Here is a 19,416-nt window from a genome sequence, read left to right on the forward strand (position 1 = left end):
AATTTCATATTTGAGCTCTTTCAGAGCTCTTGAGTGAATACCATCTGGTCCTGGTGATTTATTATAGTTTAATGTATCAGTTTGTTTCAAAACCTCCTCTAGTGGTACCTCAATCTGGGACAGTTCCTCAGATTTGTCACCTAAAAAGAACGGTTCAGGTATGGAAATCTCCCTCAGATCCTCTGTAGTGAAGGCTGATGCAAAGAATTCATTTATTTTCTCTGCGATGGCCTTATTTTCGTTGAGTGCTTCTTTAGCATCTCAGTGGCCCCACTGATTGTATAACAGGATTCCTGATTCTGATATACTTAAAATGTTTTTGCTGTTAATTTTTGTATCTTTTGCTGATTACTCGTCAAATTCTTTTTTGGCCTGCCTAATTCTTTTACACTTGACTTGCCAGAGTTTATGCTCCTTTCTATTTTCCAATGCCTTTTTGCCTCTAACCACTTCTTTTACTTGGTTGTTTAGCCAGGGTGGCAGTTTTTTCATCCTCTTATTATAATTTTTAATTTGGGGGTATACATTTAATTTGAGCCTCTATTATGGTGTGTTTTTTTAAAGTTTCCAGGCAGCTTTCAGGAATTTCACTTTTTATTTCTGTTTAACTAACGTCCTCATTTTTGTGTTGTTCCCCTTTCTGAAATTAAATGCTACCATGATGGGCTGCTTTGTTGTTATCCTCCGACAAGGATGTTAAATGTACTTATATTATGGTGTTTATTACCAAGCAGTTTAGCTAAATTCACCTCTTGGACCAGATCCTGTGCTCCACTTTGGACTAAATCAAGCATTGCCTCTCCTCTTGTGGGTTCCAGGACTAGCTGCTCCAAGAAACAGTTATTAATGGTGTCAAGAAATTTTATCTCTTTTATCCTGAGGTGAAATGTACCCAGTCAACATGGGGATAGTTGAAATCCCCCATTATTATTGAGGTTTTATTATTTTTATAGCCTCTCTAATCTCCCTGAGCATTTCACAGTCACCATCAACATCCTGGTCAGGTGATTGTCAGTAAATCCCTATTGCTATATTCTTATTATTCAAGCATGGAATTTCTAACCATAGAGATTCTATGGCACAATTTTGTTCACTTAAATTTTTTTTACTACATTTGACTCTACGCTTTCTTTCACATGTAGTACCACTCCCCGACCAGCACAACCTAGTCTGTCATTCTTATAGATCTTGTACCCTGGTATTCCTGTGTCCCACTGATTATCATAATTCCACCAAGATTCCTGATACCTATTATATCAATATCCCCATTTAATACCAGGCATTCAAGTTCACCCATCTTAGTATTTAGACTTCTAGCAGTACTTACAAAGTTAGTCACTTTTTAGCAGTCTTCGTTCATGTGATGCAACTGAATGGAAATCCTTTTCATGTGATGTTTCTTATCACATACTGCCGTAATTTATCATCTGCCAGCCTTTCCTCCTTACTAGGATATAGAGAATCCCCTTATAAGATCCTCCCCTCTGAACCAGGTGCTCATCTGCATCTGTCGGCTTTCCCCCAGCCCTTCATTTAAAAACTCCTCTATGACCTTTTTAATGTTACATGCCAGCCGTCTGGCTCTGTTTAGTTTAGGTGAAGACCAATCTTCCTGTGTAGACACCTCCTTTTCCAAAAGGTTCCCATCAGACTCGGCCCACCCGTCAGCACCCAGGCAACCCAGCTGCTTTGGCCTTGGCACCCCGCCCCCCCAGTTTGTACAAAGGTTCCAGTGCCCCAGGCTCCTTCCCACCCCTCCAGTCATAGTGGAGGAGGAAGGACTGAAAGGGGAATAAAGGCAGCTTGGAGGGGGCAGGGATTGTTAGTGGGTTGTAGATTGTTGTAATAAGCCTTAAATCCATACCAAGCAAGCTAATATCTCCAGCTAGTCACTCACGTACCACAGACTACACTCCGAGGAGAAAGTCCGGGCTATATCTCTTAACACGCTCCAAACCGCCTTCACCAGACAAGGACAGTCCACCACAGAAGTACATTGCCTCATGCAACAGGCCACCCAACTACCCCAAGAAAACCTGCTTCAATACGGAAATCAAACCCGCTCCCCCATTGTCACCTACCACTCCACACTGGAACCTATACAGGGTATTATTAAACAATTACAACCCATACTTGATGTGAACCACATCCTGAGAGAAACCTTTCCTGAACTTGTTCGTCAGGCCTTCACAGACACACCTCCTGCCTTGTCAAGCTCATCATAAGAAACAACGTCCCCATAGACCACTAAACACCAACTCAAAGCAGCAACGGACCCTGCAGAGCAACAGATGCAAAATCTGAAGACATATCTCCCCTACTACAATGATCAGCACCCCCCCATCTTTCAAGATCCATGGGTCCTCACATACCTATCACAACATGTGGTGTATCTCCTCCAGTGCGCTAATGGCCCCTAACAACAATGATGTGGTTGAAACTGGACAATCACGATGCTCTTGAATAAACTCACCCAGGAAAGTGATAAAAGACAAAAACACCATATCACCTGTGGATGAACACTTTTTACAAAGTGATCACTCTATATCTGACCTCTCAGTCCTCATTCTCAAAGGAAACCTGCACACCTTCAAAAGATGAGCCTCGGAGCTTGAATTCATCACTTTGTTAGATACTAAAAATCATGGGCTGAATAGAGACACTGGATTTCTGGCTTATTACAGCAATATGTAACCCACTTACACCCCGCCACCCTCATACTGCTGGTTTTTTCCCTTGCCCTTCCTTCCCCCGCTATGACTAGAGGGATGTTAATGGGCCTACTTCCATAGGTGCCGACTCCGGGGCTGGAGCACCCACAGAAAAAAAATAATGGGTGCTCAGCCTCCAGCAGCCACAGCTATTTGGAGCCCCTCCCCCCCCCACATCAGCTGTTTGGCGGCTGCGGGAGGCACTTTGGGGAGGACAGAAAGTAGTGAGCTGCTGGTGGGGGCTTTGCGGGAGGGGGTGAAGTGGGGGTGGTGGGAAGAGGTGGAGCAAGGGTGGTGGGACAGAGCAAGGGTGGGAAGAGGCTTAGCATGGACAGAGCCTTGGAGGAAGAGGCAGAGTGGGTGGGGCAGGGCCTTGGGGAGGAGCAGGGCTGGAGCACCTCCAGGGAAAAGTAGAAGTCAGCGCCTGTGGCCACGTCACCTTGAATGGTCCCTTGAAATATGTATTTACTACTTAGGCTAAACAATCTATTTCACCTTATAGTTAGCTGTGACAGTGAGTACGTTTCCCAGACTGAAAGAAGAGCTGTGTAAGCTCAGAATCTCTCCCTCTCTCTCTCGCTCGCTCTCTCTCTCGCCTACAGACCCTGATGCAATAAAAGCTACCTTACCCACCTAGTTTCAGTAAGCTCAGGTCTATACTATGCACTTTGGTATAACTACGTCCCTCAGGGATGTAAAAATGCATGCCCCTGAGCAATGTAGTTATATCGACCATAGCCTCCTGTGTAGACAGTGCTATGTTGGTGAGAGAGCTTCTCGCCATGCACCAGGCGGGCGGCACGGCCACCAGCCCCGGAGTGGCGGACGGGTGGAAGATGCAGCCTCTAGTCCCAGAGCGCCAGGTGGGTGGGTGGTGCAAGCATTGGCTCCAGCTGTCCAGAGTCCCTGGCTGCAGGCGGGTCGTCGTCGTCCATCCATCTGTCCCCCCCCCCGCCCCCTCCCCCACTAGTCCGGCCACAGAGGAAGAGCCACAGAGCGCTGGGAAGCAGGAGGAGGCCTGAGGGAGGAGTGTGAGTGGGGCCATGCACGACTGTTTGTGGTGGCTCAGCCTCCCCTGGCCTTTAATACCCACACCCATGGCTACCACCTCTCACGGAAGTGGTGTTATTAAGCTGCTGGGCGAGCTGTCTCCTCTCGGCTTAGAGCATCTTCATTAGATGCTCCAGTGCAGCTACTCCAATGCAAGTTTGTAGTGTAGACCTGCCCCCAGCCTACTCTAGGTGCATTTTGACTGAGCAAGCAACCCTTCACACAGTTCCTGAAGCTCTAATTGAAATATGAAAGAGCTCAGAGGGCAACTTTTCAGTTTGTAAATGGTTCTGGGCCTTTGAAGAGCTTGTAAATTAGGGTGTGGTTAAGCAGGGCTGCTGCCTGCTTTGCAAGGTTTGTTGGCTCATTCTCATGCACTTAGGAAGTTAGCAGCATGTGTTTTCAGAAGCGCAAGCTCTTGGTATAGTCCTCTTAATGTGCATGGAGTAGGGTTTTCTAGTTGTGGTTATGGAATTTACTGGCACTGTTGTGGCTAATTTTTTACAAGCCAGCAAAGAGTCAAAGGCTTGGTGAGGGAAAGAAACTTCCTTTTTAATGTCCTTTTTCCACCCCAACATTTTTAATTAAAAATTTATAAAATTCCTTACAAAAAAATTCACCTAAGACAACCTTATGGGTGCACATTTGAGTATTAAAGCATCAGGCAACAACACAAGATTGCATGTGTAACTATAACTCTCTCCTTTATGTGTATGCATTGTGGTAGTCATTAAATCAGTGGGCCCCAAACTTTTCACGCTCGTGCTCCACCCCAAACCCCCCCGCCACAGTGCTGCTGGGCCATGGTACACCTCTGCTCCCGGCCACAACTCATTAATTTTGCGGGGGGGGGGGAGAATCATTGATGATTGTGAGATTGGGGACAGCAGTGCCAGGACACAGCTGAACTCCAAATTTATCATTCAGGTCAGAAATGGGGTTGTCCTCTTAAAGGGCAGAGGCTTCGTCATCTGTGGGCACCTCTCCAGCTGACCTTTCAGGAGGAAGCAGCCTTCATCTATTTTTCTATGAGCTTCTGTTTAGGTTCTTACACCATGCCCATTACCATGGTCTGTGTGTGCCTTCAGCAACGTGACTAACCTGTGTTACCTGTGGTTCCTTCCCCAGTCCACTCCCCCGGGGGAAAGTTGTGTGTGGATTTGATGATTGTTTGATGTGTTCGGAGTTTTTATTAGTGAAAACAGGGTCCAAGGAGTGCATTTTGCTCAAGGAAAGGAAAGTGGTGAGATTTGAGAAAGTCCTTAGTTCTTGCTGGCATCTCGGATCAGCCCCAGAGAGAGCTCTGCTCCCTGCACAAACAAACTTTGCAGCGGACTCTTCTATTGTGGAAGCGAAACAGAGCTGATGCTGTTGATCTTTCGGTCCCTCCACTTTGCTACCCCTCCAAAGTCTACTATGAGACACAGCTGCCGATACCCCTCCAGGTAAGTGATGCACAGGCAACATTGCCTAACACTTAGCAGAGCCCAGTATTAGGAGGAGACTTGTGCTTGCGTTGGACTTTGGGGGTTAAAACAAGAGTGGGGGGAAATTCACTGCTGTACTAAAGCCAAGCCACTTCGGGGTGGGGCATGGCTGAGAGGCGGTCTGACTGGAGCAGACTTGGGTGCCTGTGATTCCCTGCCGCTGCAAACCCAGCAAAGCTATGGCAGCAGAAGGCACAAGTTAGGGCAGCCCCAGGGCTGGCATAGTCTTTCTTGGCCTGGAGCAGCAGCAAAACAGGGGAGATGCAAGCAGCATATTCTCCATCTCTGCATTGACTCTACTCCTGGGGCAGCGATCAATCTAGCTAACGCCTGGCAAATGCAAAGTCTATAAAGCAAAACAAATAAGATTTTCTGTTAAGCCAGCTTCTCCACCCCCATCAAACCTAAAGCCTTTTCCAAGGAACTGCAGAGGATTTTATGCTGAGCTCCTCTACTGTTGGTCTTGAGACAAGGTTATCGTCTCCTCTCTAGCCTGTTTCTAAGTGGAAAGTAGATTTGCATGGTTCCCCTTCCACTTTTGGCAGTGGATAAAGTAGATTGAAACCAGATCTCACTGCACCATTCACTCAGGGGGTGGGAAGTGCTGCTCCCACAAGCCATGGAGCTGCAGAACGGGAGCATGACATTCGGTGCAGGAAGCATTTCACTGTCAATCCTGCAGGTCCCTGTACTGACCCAAACACACTCACGCTGCCTCGCTGCATGCTTTGGTCAGGGAATGTATCCAGCTGTCCTATCCAGGAAGTTTTATAATAACTTACATTTTGGGCTTTCAGTTCGCTCAGGCCAAAGGTACAAGAAGATATTGAAAAAGAGAGAAAGAAAAACCCAACAAGAAAAATGGATTGCCCTTAAGGAGACAGAACTTTAGGAAAAGACAAGATTGGACTGCAGGATACATCTAATCTGGAAAAAGTACCCTGGGGTGGGGCAAATATTCTGAGCTTCTTTCATTGTCTGGGCTATGACAAGGATAGGGAGGAAAGAGAGCAATTACCCACCCTCCTTATTGAGAACCTTTTTTGCTTCCCCAGGGGTGAGGGTGGAATCCTTAAGGAGTGATTTTTTTTCCCCTGTATCCTACTCCCTCTTGAGGCTTGCTGCTTTCATCACATGCCAGCAAACAGCACAAGGGGCCTGTGACCTCTTTGCAAGCTGATACCTGCTTTCAACTATACTGCCCACCATGCTTGTCTGCTCAGAGCAGATTGCAGTTTCACTCCTGCTCCACTGAAAGGATTCCATTCTGACTCTACAGCTTAGAGTTACAATACAGTATATCTCTGAAAGCAACAAGCCAGCAGTGTCCAAAGGAAATTATTTAATAGCTCATCTTAAATAACATGACAATGTCAGCATGTGAACAATTTACCTGTTAAAGGTTGTACAATATTTCCTGTTATTTTTACAATATATCCAGTGCATATGTTTGGAAAATATAAACTAATATTCTCCTGTCAGTGTTTCACTATATATTCCAGAGTCAATATTCCTTAAAAGGCAAAAAACAAAACAGATTGACATTGAAACAGAGGTGGAAAAGCAACATGCTATACAAACGAAATGCGTTTTTAATAAGTTCCTAACCCTGTTCTTTTCTAACAGCTTTTTTCTAAAAAATTCAGCTTTACAGCTGCAATCTATAAATACATAATACAAAATGCAAATTTTATATGCCATTTCCCTCTGATATTTAGTATTATTCCAACTGAAGTTTAACTAGCAGTGCTATTCTAGAATAGAAAAATGCATATCTTTAAGAGCAATAATATTATGTATTTACATATAAAGTTATGAAGTGTTTGAGAATATAAATTAACACAGACACAAAAAATAAATTTACTGTGAAATAAATAATTCAGTGGGTTTACATACCATGGCATCTGTAGAGTACAAAAGCAGTTCATTATAATATATATATATATATATATATATAATATTCAGGTTATGGGGCCCAATTCTGCAATCACTTAGACATGTGTGACTAGTCCCACTGAATTCAATGGTATGCCTTGTGGGAGTGAGCACTACCAACAGTGGGTCTGCTCATATGCTTAAAGTTGACACATATTTAAGTACCTTGGTGAATTGGGCATAAATGATGGCAGGATCAGGCCCTGCAACAGTCTTCGTATGAGCAAATGGAAATGCTGTCATGTGTTTGGTCTTATTCTTGTGAGCTGAGATACTGTTGGCATTCAGGGTCGCCTTTCAACTCAGGAGATCCAGGAATTCTTTTCCCACTCCTTGGATAGACACACCAACATCCAGCAGGCTCTCCAGCCAGCGAAGTTTCACACTAGGATGATTGGGGCGGGGAAAAAATGACACGATGAAACTAAATGCATAAGTATTTGGAAATCGCAAGAACTAGAAAACAGGAAGCTGCACTGCACAGACTTTTTGTATTATCACACCCTATTCTTACAGAACCTCTCATCCTCCTCACTCATGGCTTAGGTTTTAGAAACCATATAGCAACTGGGCCTGTGACCCCAATTGAACTATGCTGGGTGCAATCTTGCAGCCTACTGGTATTTAAAGCAGTTTGCAAAATTCGGCTTGCTGACTTCCCAATGGAGAGTCATACATTTCTCCTGGGGGAGGAGGAGCGAAGGCAGAGTGTAGAAGCTGGGAGTAAGAACATTGATGCAGGGGCTTGATTCTCACTCCACTGAAGTAAGATTTCAGATGGTGCGCCTAAGACAACTGCATGTCACTGTGTGTTAGAATAGAGCAAGAGCGGGGGATTGGTTGTGGGGGTGCGAGGGAACGATGAAATCAGGAATGCAAACAGTGGAGACTGTGGGTGTGGTGTAAATTTAAGGGACCTCGAATGGACTGGTAAATTTTTTGACAGTTTTTCAAGGTTATATTAAATCATGACAGATCATCCAGAATTTGGAGATTCATGCTAGTCTTAGCCATGAAAAGGCAGATATGGACTAAGCAGGTATGAATGGAGTTTAGCCTAAAGTCTGAATTCCTTCCACGTTAGATTAATCTGGACTCTTATTATCTGAATATAGTGTTGTGATTCTTCTAAAAAAGGGGAGGAACTTAACCCATGTACATGGTCATGCATACAAGACTTCTGTGAACCTGATATAATAGCCAAAGTTTGTAGATTGTTCTTAATATTCATTTGTAATACATCTCATAATAGCTTCTTCAGATTAACTATTCTGTTTATAGGTTTCAGAGTGGTAGCCATGTTAGTCTGTATCAGCAAAAAGAATGAGGAGTACTTGTGGCATCTTCGCGACTAACAAAAATTTGTTAGTCTCTAAGGTGCCACAAGTACTCCTTGTTCTTTATACTGTTTATGAATCTGAACAGTAATATCTTCCATATACAATGTATACAGCTGTATTTTGTGTTCTGTTCTTAGAAGGATAATCTCATCTCAAAATATGGAGGATAGAATCCTGACCTGATGTCCATGGGGCCTAATGTCACCCACAGTGCATAGATTTCCTTCCTTCTACGTAGCCCTTACTACACAATCACCATGCTGACTACAAAGCATATTGTGAATGTAGATCGGTTACGAATGCCATAACGGATTAGGAGCACAGAGTTGGAACTTGTTTAAGGATAGGCAGGAGGTTAAAGTACTTTGGAAGGGCTCAGTACTGCATCTGTTTTATGTATAAAAAGAGGACTTCAGCCTCCTTTTCTGCCAATCTGAGCATTAAGATCACACATAAAGAGAAAAAAGAAAAGACACCCAATTTGCTCCAAATCTGAAAACTCAATATTCTTATTTTCACGATCAATTCATATAGCCACTGAAAACTCTGAGTTTGGGGATGGGTGATTGTAATGGAAAGGTGGCTGTAACTGACCACTAGTCACAGTAGTGTGAGTGGGCAATAAAAACAAAAGTACCTGTTTGCTGTGATAAAATCCATTCTTGTTGCAGTTTGGTAAATAGAATTTGTATAGGTCTTCTCCAGTTCTCTGTTGGGCTTTAGCTAATTTATCCAGTGCCCTGTAGAGATCTTTCTGGCAAGGTCCCTGAAAGAATATTTATATATGTAATATAAATGCTGACTTAAAAAAAAAAATCTATAAAAATCAGCATAAAGTCAACTAAGAGATGAAGCTGCAATTTGGGCCTGAATTCTTCCTTTGGATATATTGCCTGCAGTTTCCATTTGTGTCACTAGGAACCAAAATGGAATATTCAAGGCGATTTAGCCTTTTGTCTTTTAGTCATTAGGGTTATTTTCTGCCCCAAAACGTGAGGATTTATGTTCCTAAATTCCCATGCATTCCCCTTACTAAATAATCATGTTAATGGTTAGACACTATTGGCCATATCATCAGCTGGTATAAATCAGGATAGCCCTGTTGATTTCAAAGAAGGATCTGAGGATCTGGCTTTACATTTTTTAGGCATGTACGTTTCCTGTGTTATTTTTAACGTACACAGAATAGACTTTTTGCAAAAACGTATACCATAATGTTTGTTGCCCTCTGTATGTACTGTATTGACATCGCAGGAGTAGATTGCAAATTCAGTCAAATGAATCATTATTCCTGATACATGCACAAAACATAATAAAATGTTACATTTTCAATGATTCTTACTTAACAATTCTTTTCTGGTATTTATTTTTGCAAATAATTATAATACAGTTAAACAATTGGACATGGCTGTCAACCAATCCTTAAAATGTACTGGACAGTAATTTTATTGCAAAGGATCATGTCACATCCGTAATAACAACAAAATCCAGAAAGTGTAAAATTGAGGGTAACACTCTCTGTAATTCTCACTGTTGTTTAAAAAATAAAAAGCATAACTGTATGAACAAACAACTGAACAACAGCCTACATGTTTTATGTTGAATAATGGTGCTGTAAATAGGGGTGCTATGATCAAACTAATATTTTTACTTTAGCAAAAGAAAAATAACCTTAGTGTGTGATCCTGAAAAACTTCACACAATGGAACCCTCATGTAAGCACTTCTGGCCCCAATTCAGGAAAGCACTTAAGAAAACAAACATAAAGCTTAACTTTAAGCTCTGAAGTCAATGTGACTTAAACAGAATGCTTAAAGCTAAGCATGTGCTTAAATGCTGTCCTGAATAGCAGCAGACTAAGCATGTGCTTCTGTGCTCCTTTGAACTGGGGCCTGTACAAGTAAGGACTACTACTGTAAGGGTTGCAGGATTGGGTCCATACTACCTCTCTATCTAGTTTAGCTCCATCCACATTATACAAATACTCTGGATGACGCCTCCGAACTTCTATTCTTTGGTGCCCTCAAGTGGTGCTTTAAATTACTGATATACACACCATGCTGAATTTTAGTAGTCTGGCAGTGTCAAATGTAGAAATGAATCATTATTATCAGCCTTCCTAAATGTTTTATGTGCACCTGTTTAATACTATTTTATTGTGATCGTAAATAGGCAAATATATGTGGTTTTAGCTAGTATCTCATTATCAGTGTCTGGACTTTCTGGGCACTGGAGAGCTATGACATAATCAGGTATTTATCATGGGATAAAATTTACCTCTGTGTAGGGGCTTAAGTGATAGGCAAATTAGAAGTAAATGCAAAAGGTGTCTATCACTTAAGCACCTGACCAAGACATTCCAAAGGAAAAGGGCTGTTGGCTGGTTGCACAAAATAATGTGAAGTCAATGGAGCCACTAGTCTCATATGAACATTTCATTCTGAATTGCAAATCAAAAGTTTATTAATCAAATGCTACTTGAAAGCTTGTAGGAGAACCCACCTGCTCCTTCCATTTCTTTAGTTCGGTGATCCTCTTTGCTTTCATGTTTTCATAAGCACTGATGGCGTTCCAAGGCAGAGACTTGTCCTGGCCAATGGGAAACAGTTGATAGTTGAACTGCTGATCCTGTGCTATTTCAGTAATTTCTGGAGGTGCATCCTCAGGTTCCAGAGAGTCTATATGGGAACAACAGTACCATTAAGGTAATAATCTAGGATACAGTAATCTTCTGCATTTATTTGACCAAACCAATCAAATGAGTCTAAGAAAAGCCCATTAATTCTAGTAGCTCACCTAGGAGTTATACTTGTGTATCGCAGCAAAATAAACTCCTGTCATAAATTTGTGTCAGCACAAATATGGCAGAGAGTCTTTCATGAGCCAATTATTTTGTTACCATTTAGGATGCAAACTACTAGAAACGAATGATCTCACCCAACAGTGGTATGCAGTGCAGGTGGTGGGCTAAACTACAGGACACTCAAATCGAAATTGTAACCAATTTGGAGCCTTCAGTAGTGTGAGGAGGTGTGGTTTTCAATTTTGAAAGGGATGGCCCCAAACATGTACTCATGATATGTTTCAGTGAGTTCCAGGGCCTAGCTAAAACATCAACGAAATAATTCATACAGATAGGCAACAGAACTGGCCAACATGTAGTAGATCAAATAAACAGGGACTAGCCCAAACAATGAAGCACTCAGGCCCTGGTTCAGCAAGGTACCTGTACCTAACTTTAAGAACATGAACAGTTCCACTGAAATCAACAGAGGCTGTTAACACTAATTGAGACTACTCATATGGTTAAAGTTAGGCACATGCTTAAGTATCTTATTGGATCAGGGTCTTAAACAGTAAAAAAACAACTGAAAAAAATAGCACTAAGTACTTTTCCTGTGATAATATTTTGGGCAAACTGGGGGGCGGGGGGAGAGAGGGGGAAGAGTGTAAAATCACCAGGATTTCAATCACAAAAATTGCTGAAATTCTGCAATACTATCCAAATGCATCTCTCCTTGTAACACTTGAGCAACTGTAAGTGGTTTTGCCCTCAGTGCAAAAATTTTATATCCACTACCATCTAACCATTTGTTATGGTTCAAATCAAGTTTTTCCATGCATTTCTGACCTGGTCAGCTATGACCATTTAACACTAAACAAGCAAAAATCAATAGATTCCTCTGAATCCCTTTCCAAGGAGGTATAGCGGATTCTGACTCTTGCACAACCTATGTTTTGGTTTCTTCCTTGTCCTGCCTTCTCACCTTAATAGCGTGTCTGATGCGTCTCAGGGAGAGTGGGAAAATTTTGCTAGAAAAAATTGCCGATTCTTCCCCCACCCCCGTTTCGCATCTACATTTTTTACTTTTCTAAATTTTCCAACCAGCTCAACCAGAGCGGATCATCGTCAATGCCCCCTCCTTCAGTGGTGCTGGAACTAGGGGTGCTGCCTCACTCCCCTGGTTTGAAGTAGTAATGACAAACACCAAATCTATGGTTTCCATCAGCAGCACCCCTGCTCTCCTTCTATCACTGCTTGTTCCATGCACCCTGTTCCCACAGTTTTATCAACAGCGGATAGGCTTGAGTTCTGTATAGCACCTGCCATAAGAAGGCTGGCATAACACCTGCAGTATATGTAGGGAGACAGTATGGATATGTTATGCCAATAAAATAAAAACCAGCAGGATCTTATTAAAGGGAAAAAGGCAAAATACCACATTTATTGTGAATATAGAAAGAATCATAGTAAGCCGTTAGTTATAGCTATAACATTCCATTCAATCTCATATTTATTCACACATTCATTTGTACACACACACACACACACACACAGGTTCTGCAAGGTTGTTATCATAGTTACCAGCCTTAGAGTAGCTCATGCCAAGCCACTGGCCAGGTGGCCTGGACATGAGGAGGGAGCAGGGCCTTGTCTGATGCTCATCCGATGCTCCTAGAAGTTGGTTTGCAGAATCAGACCCCAAAGTTCTCACTTTCTAGAGTCCGTTTTTATAGGAATTTCTTCCTATGCCAGTCTATGGGAATTGCTTCATCATGCTGTTGCTGAATCAATCAGCAGATGGCACATTCCTGACGGCTCCGTGCTGCCAGATGTTATCTTGTTCTTTGGTTCTCCCATTCTTGAGGCTGTTGGGTGGATTCCAGTCTGCCCTCCGGGGGGGGGGGGGGGGGTCCTCTGGTTATTTCCACTTGACGCCTTCTTCAGCCGATGGACACTGGATTCTTAGGCTGGCACTTCCCTGATCATTCAGTTATTATCCACACCAAGCATCCATCCACATACATCCTCTATCTCCATTTTAATCACAATTGTTAATACAACAAAAGGGCGGGGAGTCTCTGGGTGCTGTTTCTGTTGTTACAGAGTATTGCTTTGAGTCTCTCTCTTTGTGAGTAGTTGTCATTACAAAGAATTAACAGACTCTGTCTTAGAATGTACTAACGCAATTAGCAGCTTGCAAGTTTCACACACAGAGGGAGAGAAACAGTACCAAAAACCAAGAGACCTCTTAATTAGTAATACCCTGGAATTTAAACTCTGGAGAATCAAACTCATTTGTGATTTTAATACAGAACTTCTTTAATATGATCCAACAGATATACCTGCAGCCTCTGCCATCCGCATCCCTTCTGCATCTGCTGTTGGCAGGCATGCCCCTTGCCCATGGGTCAGGGCAAACAGGGGTCTGAGCTCCCCTGGCCGCACCTGGCAGCTGAGCCCGAGGCCACAGCGCGCTGTGTACACCCCGCAGGCCTCCCCCAGCTGGAGGGCACAGGTCTGGCAGCAGCCACAGCCCGGCTGATGGGCCCTCTCCGGGCAGCCGGCAGCCACCGGCGGGCACAGCGCCAGCTTCTCCGCCGTGCACGGGGCACAGTGCAGCGGCTGGAGGGCGGCCCCCGGGGCGAGGCGTGGGCCGAGGAGCAGCAGCCAGCAGCCGCAGATCAGAGCCCTTCTGCTGGTCATGACGCTACACCCAGTGGCGCGGGCTGCAGAGGCAGGTGACTCACGGGCGAGCCCAAGCCCGGCCCTTTATATCCTGCTTCGCTTGCCTATTAATCTTTAACCCCAGGTTAGCTATTATCTGAGCGGGAGGGTTGGAGAAGCATCCTGTCATTGGTAGTTCGGACCCCCTGCCCCTCTCGCCCCCATGCAGGTCTCTCCCCCGTTCAATAAAGATATAAATGTAAAAAGGAGGGGGGGGGAACCTCTTGACACAGAAGCAGCTGACCTAATAGCTCCAGAGCAATGAAGGAGGGGGGAAAAACACAAAACCCCTTGTTTAATTTTCGTCATGTGGCTGTAGGTTACGAGGATACAGACATACCAAGCGAGAGGCCCCGAAGGCAATAAAACTATCAGGATCCGGTGACTACTGAACGCATGCACGTAGGAGCTCATGTCATTAACCTGTCTGGAAGGAGTGTTTAGCCAAGATTGGGCTGGTTTCCTGTGGATGTGCTCAGTTTCTGCTGCTCTTTGATGAAAGTTAAGGGGGGGCTCTCAGCCATGAGCACTTGCTGTTGTGGGAAAACAATGCTTGTCAAACAGATAGAGAAGAAATGTATCTTTCCTGCATCTCTCAGCCACTTTGCTTCCCCATCTTGTCTCAGATCTCATCTGACAACATTTGTCTTCTCTTTTGCATACAGTGGTTGTCACTAAAATAAAGGAAAAAGAAATCGACCTTTATTGCTGTACCACAGTAAAGTAAATTTATCATGGCATTTGCACTATGTCCTAGATTTGAAATAGCAAATTCTTCAGTAAAGCCAGCTGCTGCAGTGTGTGAAATGGTCTCCTTTTTGTTCTTTAAACTGAATTCCTTTCCCCCTCTGCTCCTGAAAACATGCTGAGATACATTTTGCATGAAAGAAAGTGAAATAAAGATGCATTGTACTGTGAATTGTTTTGCATTGTGTCCTTTGGTCATGTTTTGACATCCCTCATTTACAGCTGGAGGGCTACATTTTCAAAAGTGACTAGTAATCTTAGGTACTCAGCTTGACATATTTTGACGAGGCCTGGTTTTCAGAAAATGCTAAGCACCGATCCTCTGAAAATCTGGTTCCTTTAAGTGTTTTCAGTTGCATACCCCAAAATCAAAGCACTCTAAATCACTAGTCACTTGCAAAAGTTGTAAGCCAGAATATCTCCAGTGACTTTAAAAGAGTTATTCTGGATTTACATTGATGGAAATAGGAGCAGAATTTGGCCCAAAGCCCTGGTGCAGGAGTTCCATGGTAAAAACACAGCACTTGTGTCTTTTCCACGTCTGATGCTTATTTTCTCATGAGCTTATACATTCTTCTCCACCTGCAAACCTAGCACAGAAAGAGGCTAAGGAATCCCCAGGCAGTCTGCTGGGTGAGGAAAAAGACAATTTTGTGAAATTCTCTTAAATAAAACTAGTTACTGGAAATGATAAAAACCCAAAGATCATATATGTTTTTGCTTTGAAGTGGACTATTTTGCACAGAACTGAGTATAACTACGGACTGTTCAGCATCAGGAATCTCCTGCACATCAAATGACTGGGTAGCACGTATTTTACCAATCCTAATTCCTATCTCAAAGTCCTTGAAGCAAAAGGGGGGCATGGAAAGAGGTGAAGCACTTTCACTACAACAAAGTGCAACCCTTTCTAGACTACATTATTGAGTGGATGGTTTAAAGGAAGAAAATGCTAATGCCCCTCCTAGTTGAGCATTACCGACAATAGGTTTGATCTGCCAAATTCTGATTCAAATCTTAATTCTTCCCAAATTCCCTGGTTTCAGGTCCTTGGAGTTTTATTTTTGGTTTATTACGTAGATAAGAGACAGCAGCAAATACCTGAGCCAGATCACAATTTTTTTTCTATTAGTTGGGGGTATGTGGATCTGGGATTTGTTCAGATTCACCTCTAATTAACAAAACCATGAATTATACAGTATCCTGAGGAATTTTTTTCTACAGTTGCTGGTGCGCATAAAGTTACAGGCCTGCTTCTCCACGGTTTTCCATCTTCTGTGCTCACTTGCACCTCTGCACAGAGAGGGTAAAAGTCTGCTAAACCAGATGTTGCATGGGTTTAAATGACTGCCCCAGGGTCAAGGTGGTGAGGAATCAGGCTCTAGCTATCTTTTACTATGTAAGTAGTTTACTTACTTTAGAACAGAACAAAACTACCTAAGACAGCCGTAATCAATGAAGTGATACTAGGGCAGCTGTTTATGTGTGCTCTGTTTGATGTAATACTACAACTTCCCAACAAAGCCCACATCCCTGACCTTGACATAGCTTTAAAGAACACAAACAGTGCAGATAAGAGTCATAGGATAAAAAAAGTGTTTCCCGTGTAAAATCGTGTTTACTGAAAACTGTTGACAGTAAGTTTTAGGTATTCTTACTAGTGTCATCTTATCTGAGCCACTCATCATGGAACAGCATATGCATCATAGTCTCTGTGTACTTGCATGCAGTCACCAGTCTCTCTGTCATTTCATTCGGTGACCTCATTCTTTTCCCTTAGTCAGCAGAAATTCAGTTGTCTTGTAAAATAATTTCCTGCCATTTCTGTTGGCCGTTCCCCAGGTTGTGGAATCATTGTTATTATTTCCCTCTAGGTGCGATATTGCTCCTGAGTTCTAAGTTTAATATCCTAAACTGGTCCTTGCGCACTAGAGAGCACCAAATAATGTATTCAATCAGCTTAGCCCTTTTTTCTGGTTGCGAAACTTATTCAAGATTATGATTTTTCTCAAATTTATTCATCAAATAATTTCTAGGAATAATTGTTGGTCTGTAGATTGCTCACAAGCAGTTTCTTAAACGTGTCTGAAATTACATCTATTGTTGGTTAATTTTGATTGGATACACAGGTCACATGGTGTTGTTTCTGTACTCAGAATGGATAAGGGTAACTCTTAGGGTACGTCTACACTAAACCTATATTAGGTCAGTTTACAGCCACCACAGTAATTACTGTGATGATGCATGTCCACACAACCCGCCTTGGGTCGGTGGTGCGTGTCCTCACCAGGAGCACTTCCACCGACTTAAGAGGGGTAGTGTGGGGACCTGAGAGCCTGGTCTCTTAGCTACGCTAGCAGTTCCCTCCCAGGAACGCTAAGTCACATTGGCTCAGCTGCCCCACAGACTCCCAGGTTCCTGGTGGTCTGCCCTTCCGCTCCCTGTTACCGCTGGGAGTGCACTTCTTGACTCCTTGTTCCCCACCTGGAGCGGGGTCCATTCTCACCCTCGCTTCCAGCTGGGAGTGGGGTCCAGCCACCCAGCTCTCCAGGGAGCAGGGGGTAGCTGGGCTCTAGGTTCCAGCTTTCTTGTCAATTTCACAGATCTACTGGAGCTGTGAAATTGACAAGAGCGATAACAGCCAGTGTAAGTAACACAGTGTCTACACAAGCACTGGGTTTCCCTAACTACACTGACATAAGCCCTACGACCTCTTGTGGAGATGGAGTTATTATGTCGGTGTAGTAGGGAACTTACATCAGCAGGACAAGACTGTAATATGGACACTGACATAATTAAGTCAGTATAAGCTGCCTTATGTTGACCTAATTGTGGTGTGCAGACCAGGCATGTGAATCAGAGCAAATATTCAAGTTTATGTGTTCAAAAATTGCTTTTCACAAATATTTTCTAGCACTTGCTTAAAATTTGCTGTTTCCATTTACTTTCCAGCAAGTACATTGGTTTGCTAGAATATTTGTAGGCCTGCGGGGGCGGAGCCTGTGGGCAGCATGCAGATCCCCCTGCCCCCCCATGCCTAGGCGCCAGAGGGACATGCTGGTCGCTTCCTGGAAACCGCCTGAGGTAAGCGCCACCTGGAGCCTGCATCCCTAACCCCCTCCTGCATCCCAAACCCCTCATCCCTGGCCTCATCCCAGAGCCCCACCCCCAGCCGTATCCCTCACCCTCTCCCATCCCCAACCCCCTGCCCCACCCCGGAACTCCCTCCCACACTCCAAACCCCTCAGCCCCAGCCCCAAACGCAGAACCCCCTCCTGCACCCCAAACCCTTCATCCCTGGCCCAATGCCAGAGCCCACACCCCCAGCCACAGCCCTGACCCCCTCCTGCACCCCAACCCCTGCCCCAGCCCTGAGCCCCCTCCTACACTCCAAACCCCTCATTCCTAGCCCCACCCCAGATCCCACACCCCCAGCCAGAGCCCTCACTCCATCCCTCACTCTGAACCCCTCATCCCCAGCCTACAGCCTGCTCTTGCACCCCAAACCCCTTATCCCCGCCCTCACCCCAGAACCCACACCTGCCAGACAGAGCCCTCACCCCTTCCCATACCCCAACCCCCTGCCCAAGTCTGGAGCCCCTTCCAAAACTTTGAACCCCTCATTCCTGGCTCCACCCTGGAGCCCACACACACCCTTCACCCCCTCTGGCACCCCAAGCCCCTACCTCAGCATGGTGAAAGTGAATAAGAATGGAGGAGAGTGAGTGACGGAGGGAGGAGGGATGGAGTGAGAGGGGGTGGGGCCTCAGGGAAGGGGCAGGGCCTCAGCGCAGGAGTGGGACAGGGGGCAGGGTAAGGGTGTTTGGTATTGTACGGTTAAAAAGTTGGCAACCCTACTCCTAAACCACTTTGGCCCAGATGCTCAGTGGAAGTTAGGTGCCTAAATACCATTAAAAACCTGGCTCTTAGGCTCTTTTGAAAATGCCAGGTACTGACCACAAAATGGGGCAAACACAACTCCTAGGCCACACAACAATGGTCCTGCCTGCCCCTTTCCCATCTAATTCAGAAAGCGGCAGGTGTGGGCAAAAAACAGAGTACTTGCACATTTAAAGAGGAGACATGCAATATGTTTTTCTTTTCTTTTTTTACAAGCACTTGCTTTTCACTTTCCGCAGGAATCCTCCTAGAAGCTGAACTTTAATGTCCAGTGTATCCTCTACTTAAAATTGAATTAAACACAATAATTCACTATTAATTTACTATGTACTGTACATCAATAAATGAATCCATTGACCAATGATGACATCCCATATGCCAAGTTATGGCTGCATGGTGCAGCTAGGGGCATGCCAAAGAAAGGGAGGGCAAGATAGAAGCCTTCCTCTCTGTTTTGATCTCCCAAGCCCTCCCTGTAGCTCTCACAAACGCAGGAAGGCTTCTCTTCAATCCTTTGTGACTTGGAACATTCCAGGGTGGGGCTTAAGGTTCAAAGACTATTTATTAGTATTATTTATTTGTGCTCTGGTAGCATCTAGTGTCCCTGCTCATGGCTTACAACCCCACTGTGCAAGGGGGTGTAAAACCCAGTACAAAGAGACAATCCCTGTCCCAAAGATCTTAAAAATCAATGTATAAGATGATACTTATGCCCCCAGTTTGACAACTTTAAGCAC

At 44.2% G+C, this 19,416-nt stretch overlaps 1 protein-coding gene across 1 annotated transcript; it reads right to left on the bottom strand.

The window, feature by feature from the left end:
• Window positions 1-6,564: 6,564 nt before the first annotated feature.
• IGFBP1 (insulin like growth factor binding protein 1) lies at window positions 6,565-14,045 on the bottom strand. Its single transcript, XM_048837152.2, has 4 exons — window positions 13,651-14,045; window positions 11,026-11,201; window positions 9,161-9,289; window positions 6,565-7,568 (listed from the first exon to the last, which is right to left on the bottom strand). The coding sequence occupies exons 1-4, from the start codon at window positions 14,009-14,011 to the stop codon at window positions 7,437-7,439; spliced, it is 798 nt and encodes a 265-aa protein (XP_048693109.1). The 5' UTR covers window positions 14,012-14,045; the 3' UTR covers window positions 6,565-7,436.
• Between the last annotated feature and the right edge of the window lie 5,371 nt (window positions 14,046-19,416).

Source organism: Caretta caretta, chromosome 2 (assembly GCF_965140235.1).
Source record: "Caretta caretta isolate rCarCar2 chromosome 2, rCarCar1.hap1, whole genome shotgun sequence".
Taxonomy (NCBI): Eukaryota; Metazoa; Chordata; order Testudines; family Cheloniidae; genus Caretta; species Caretta caretta.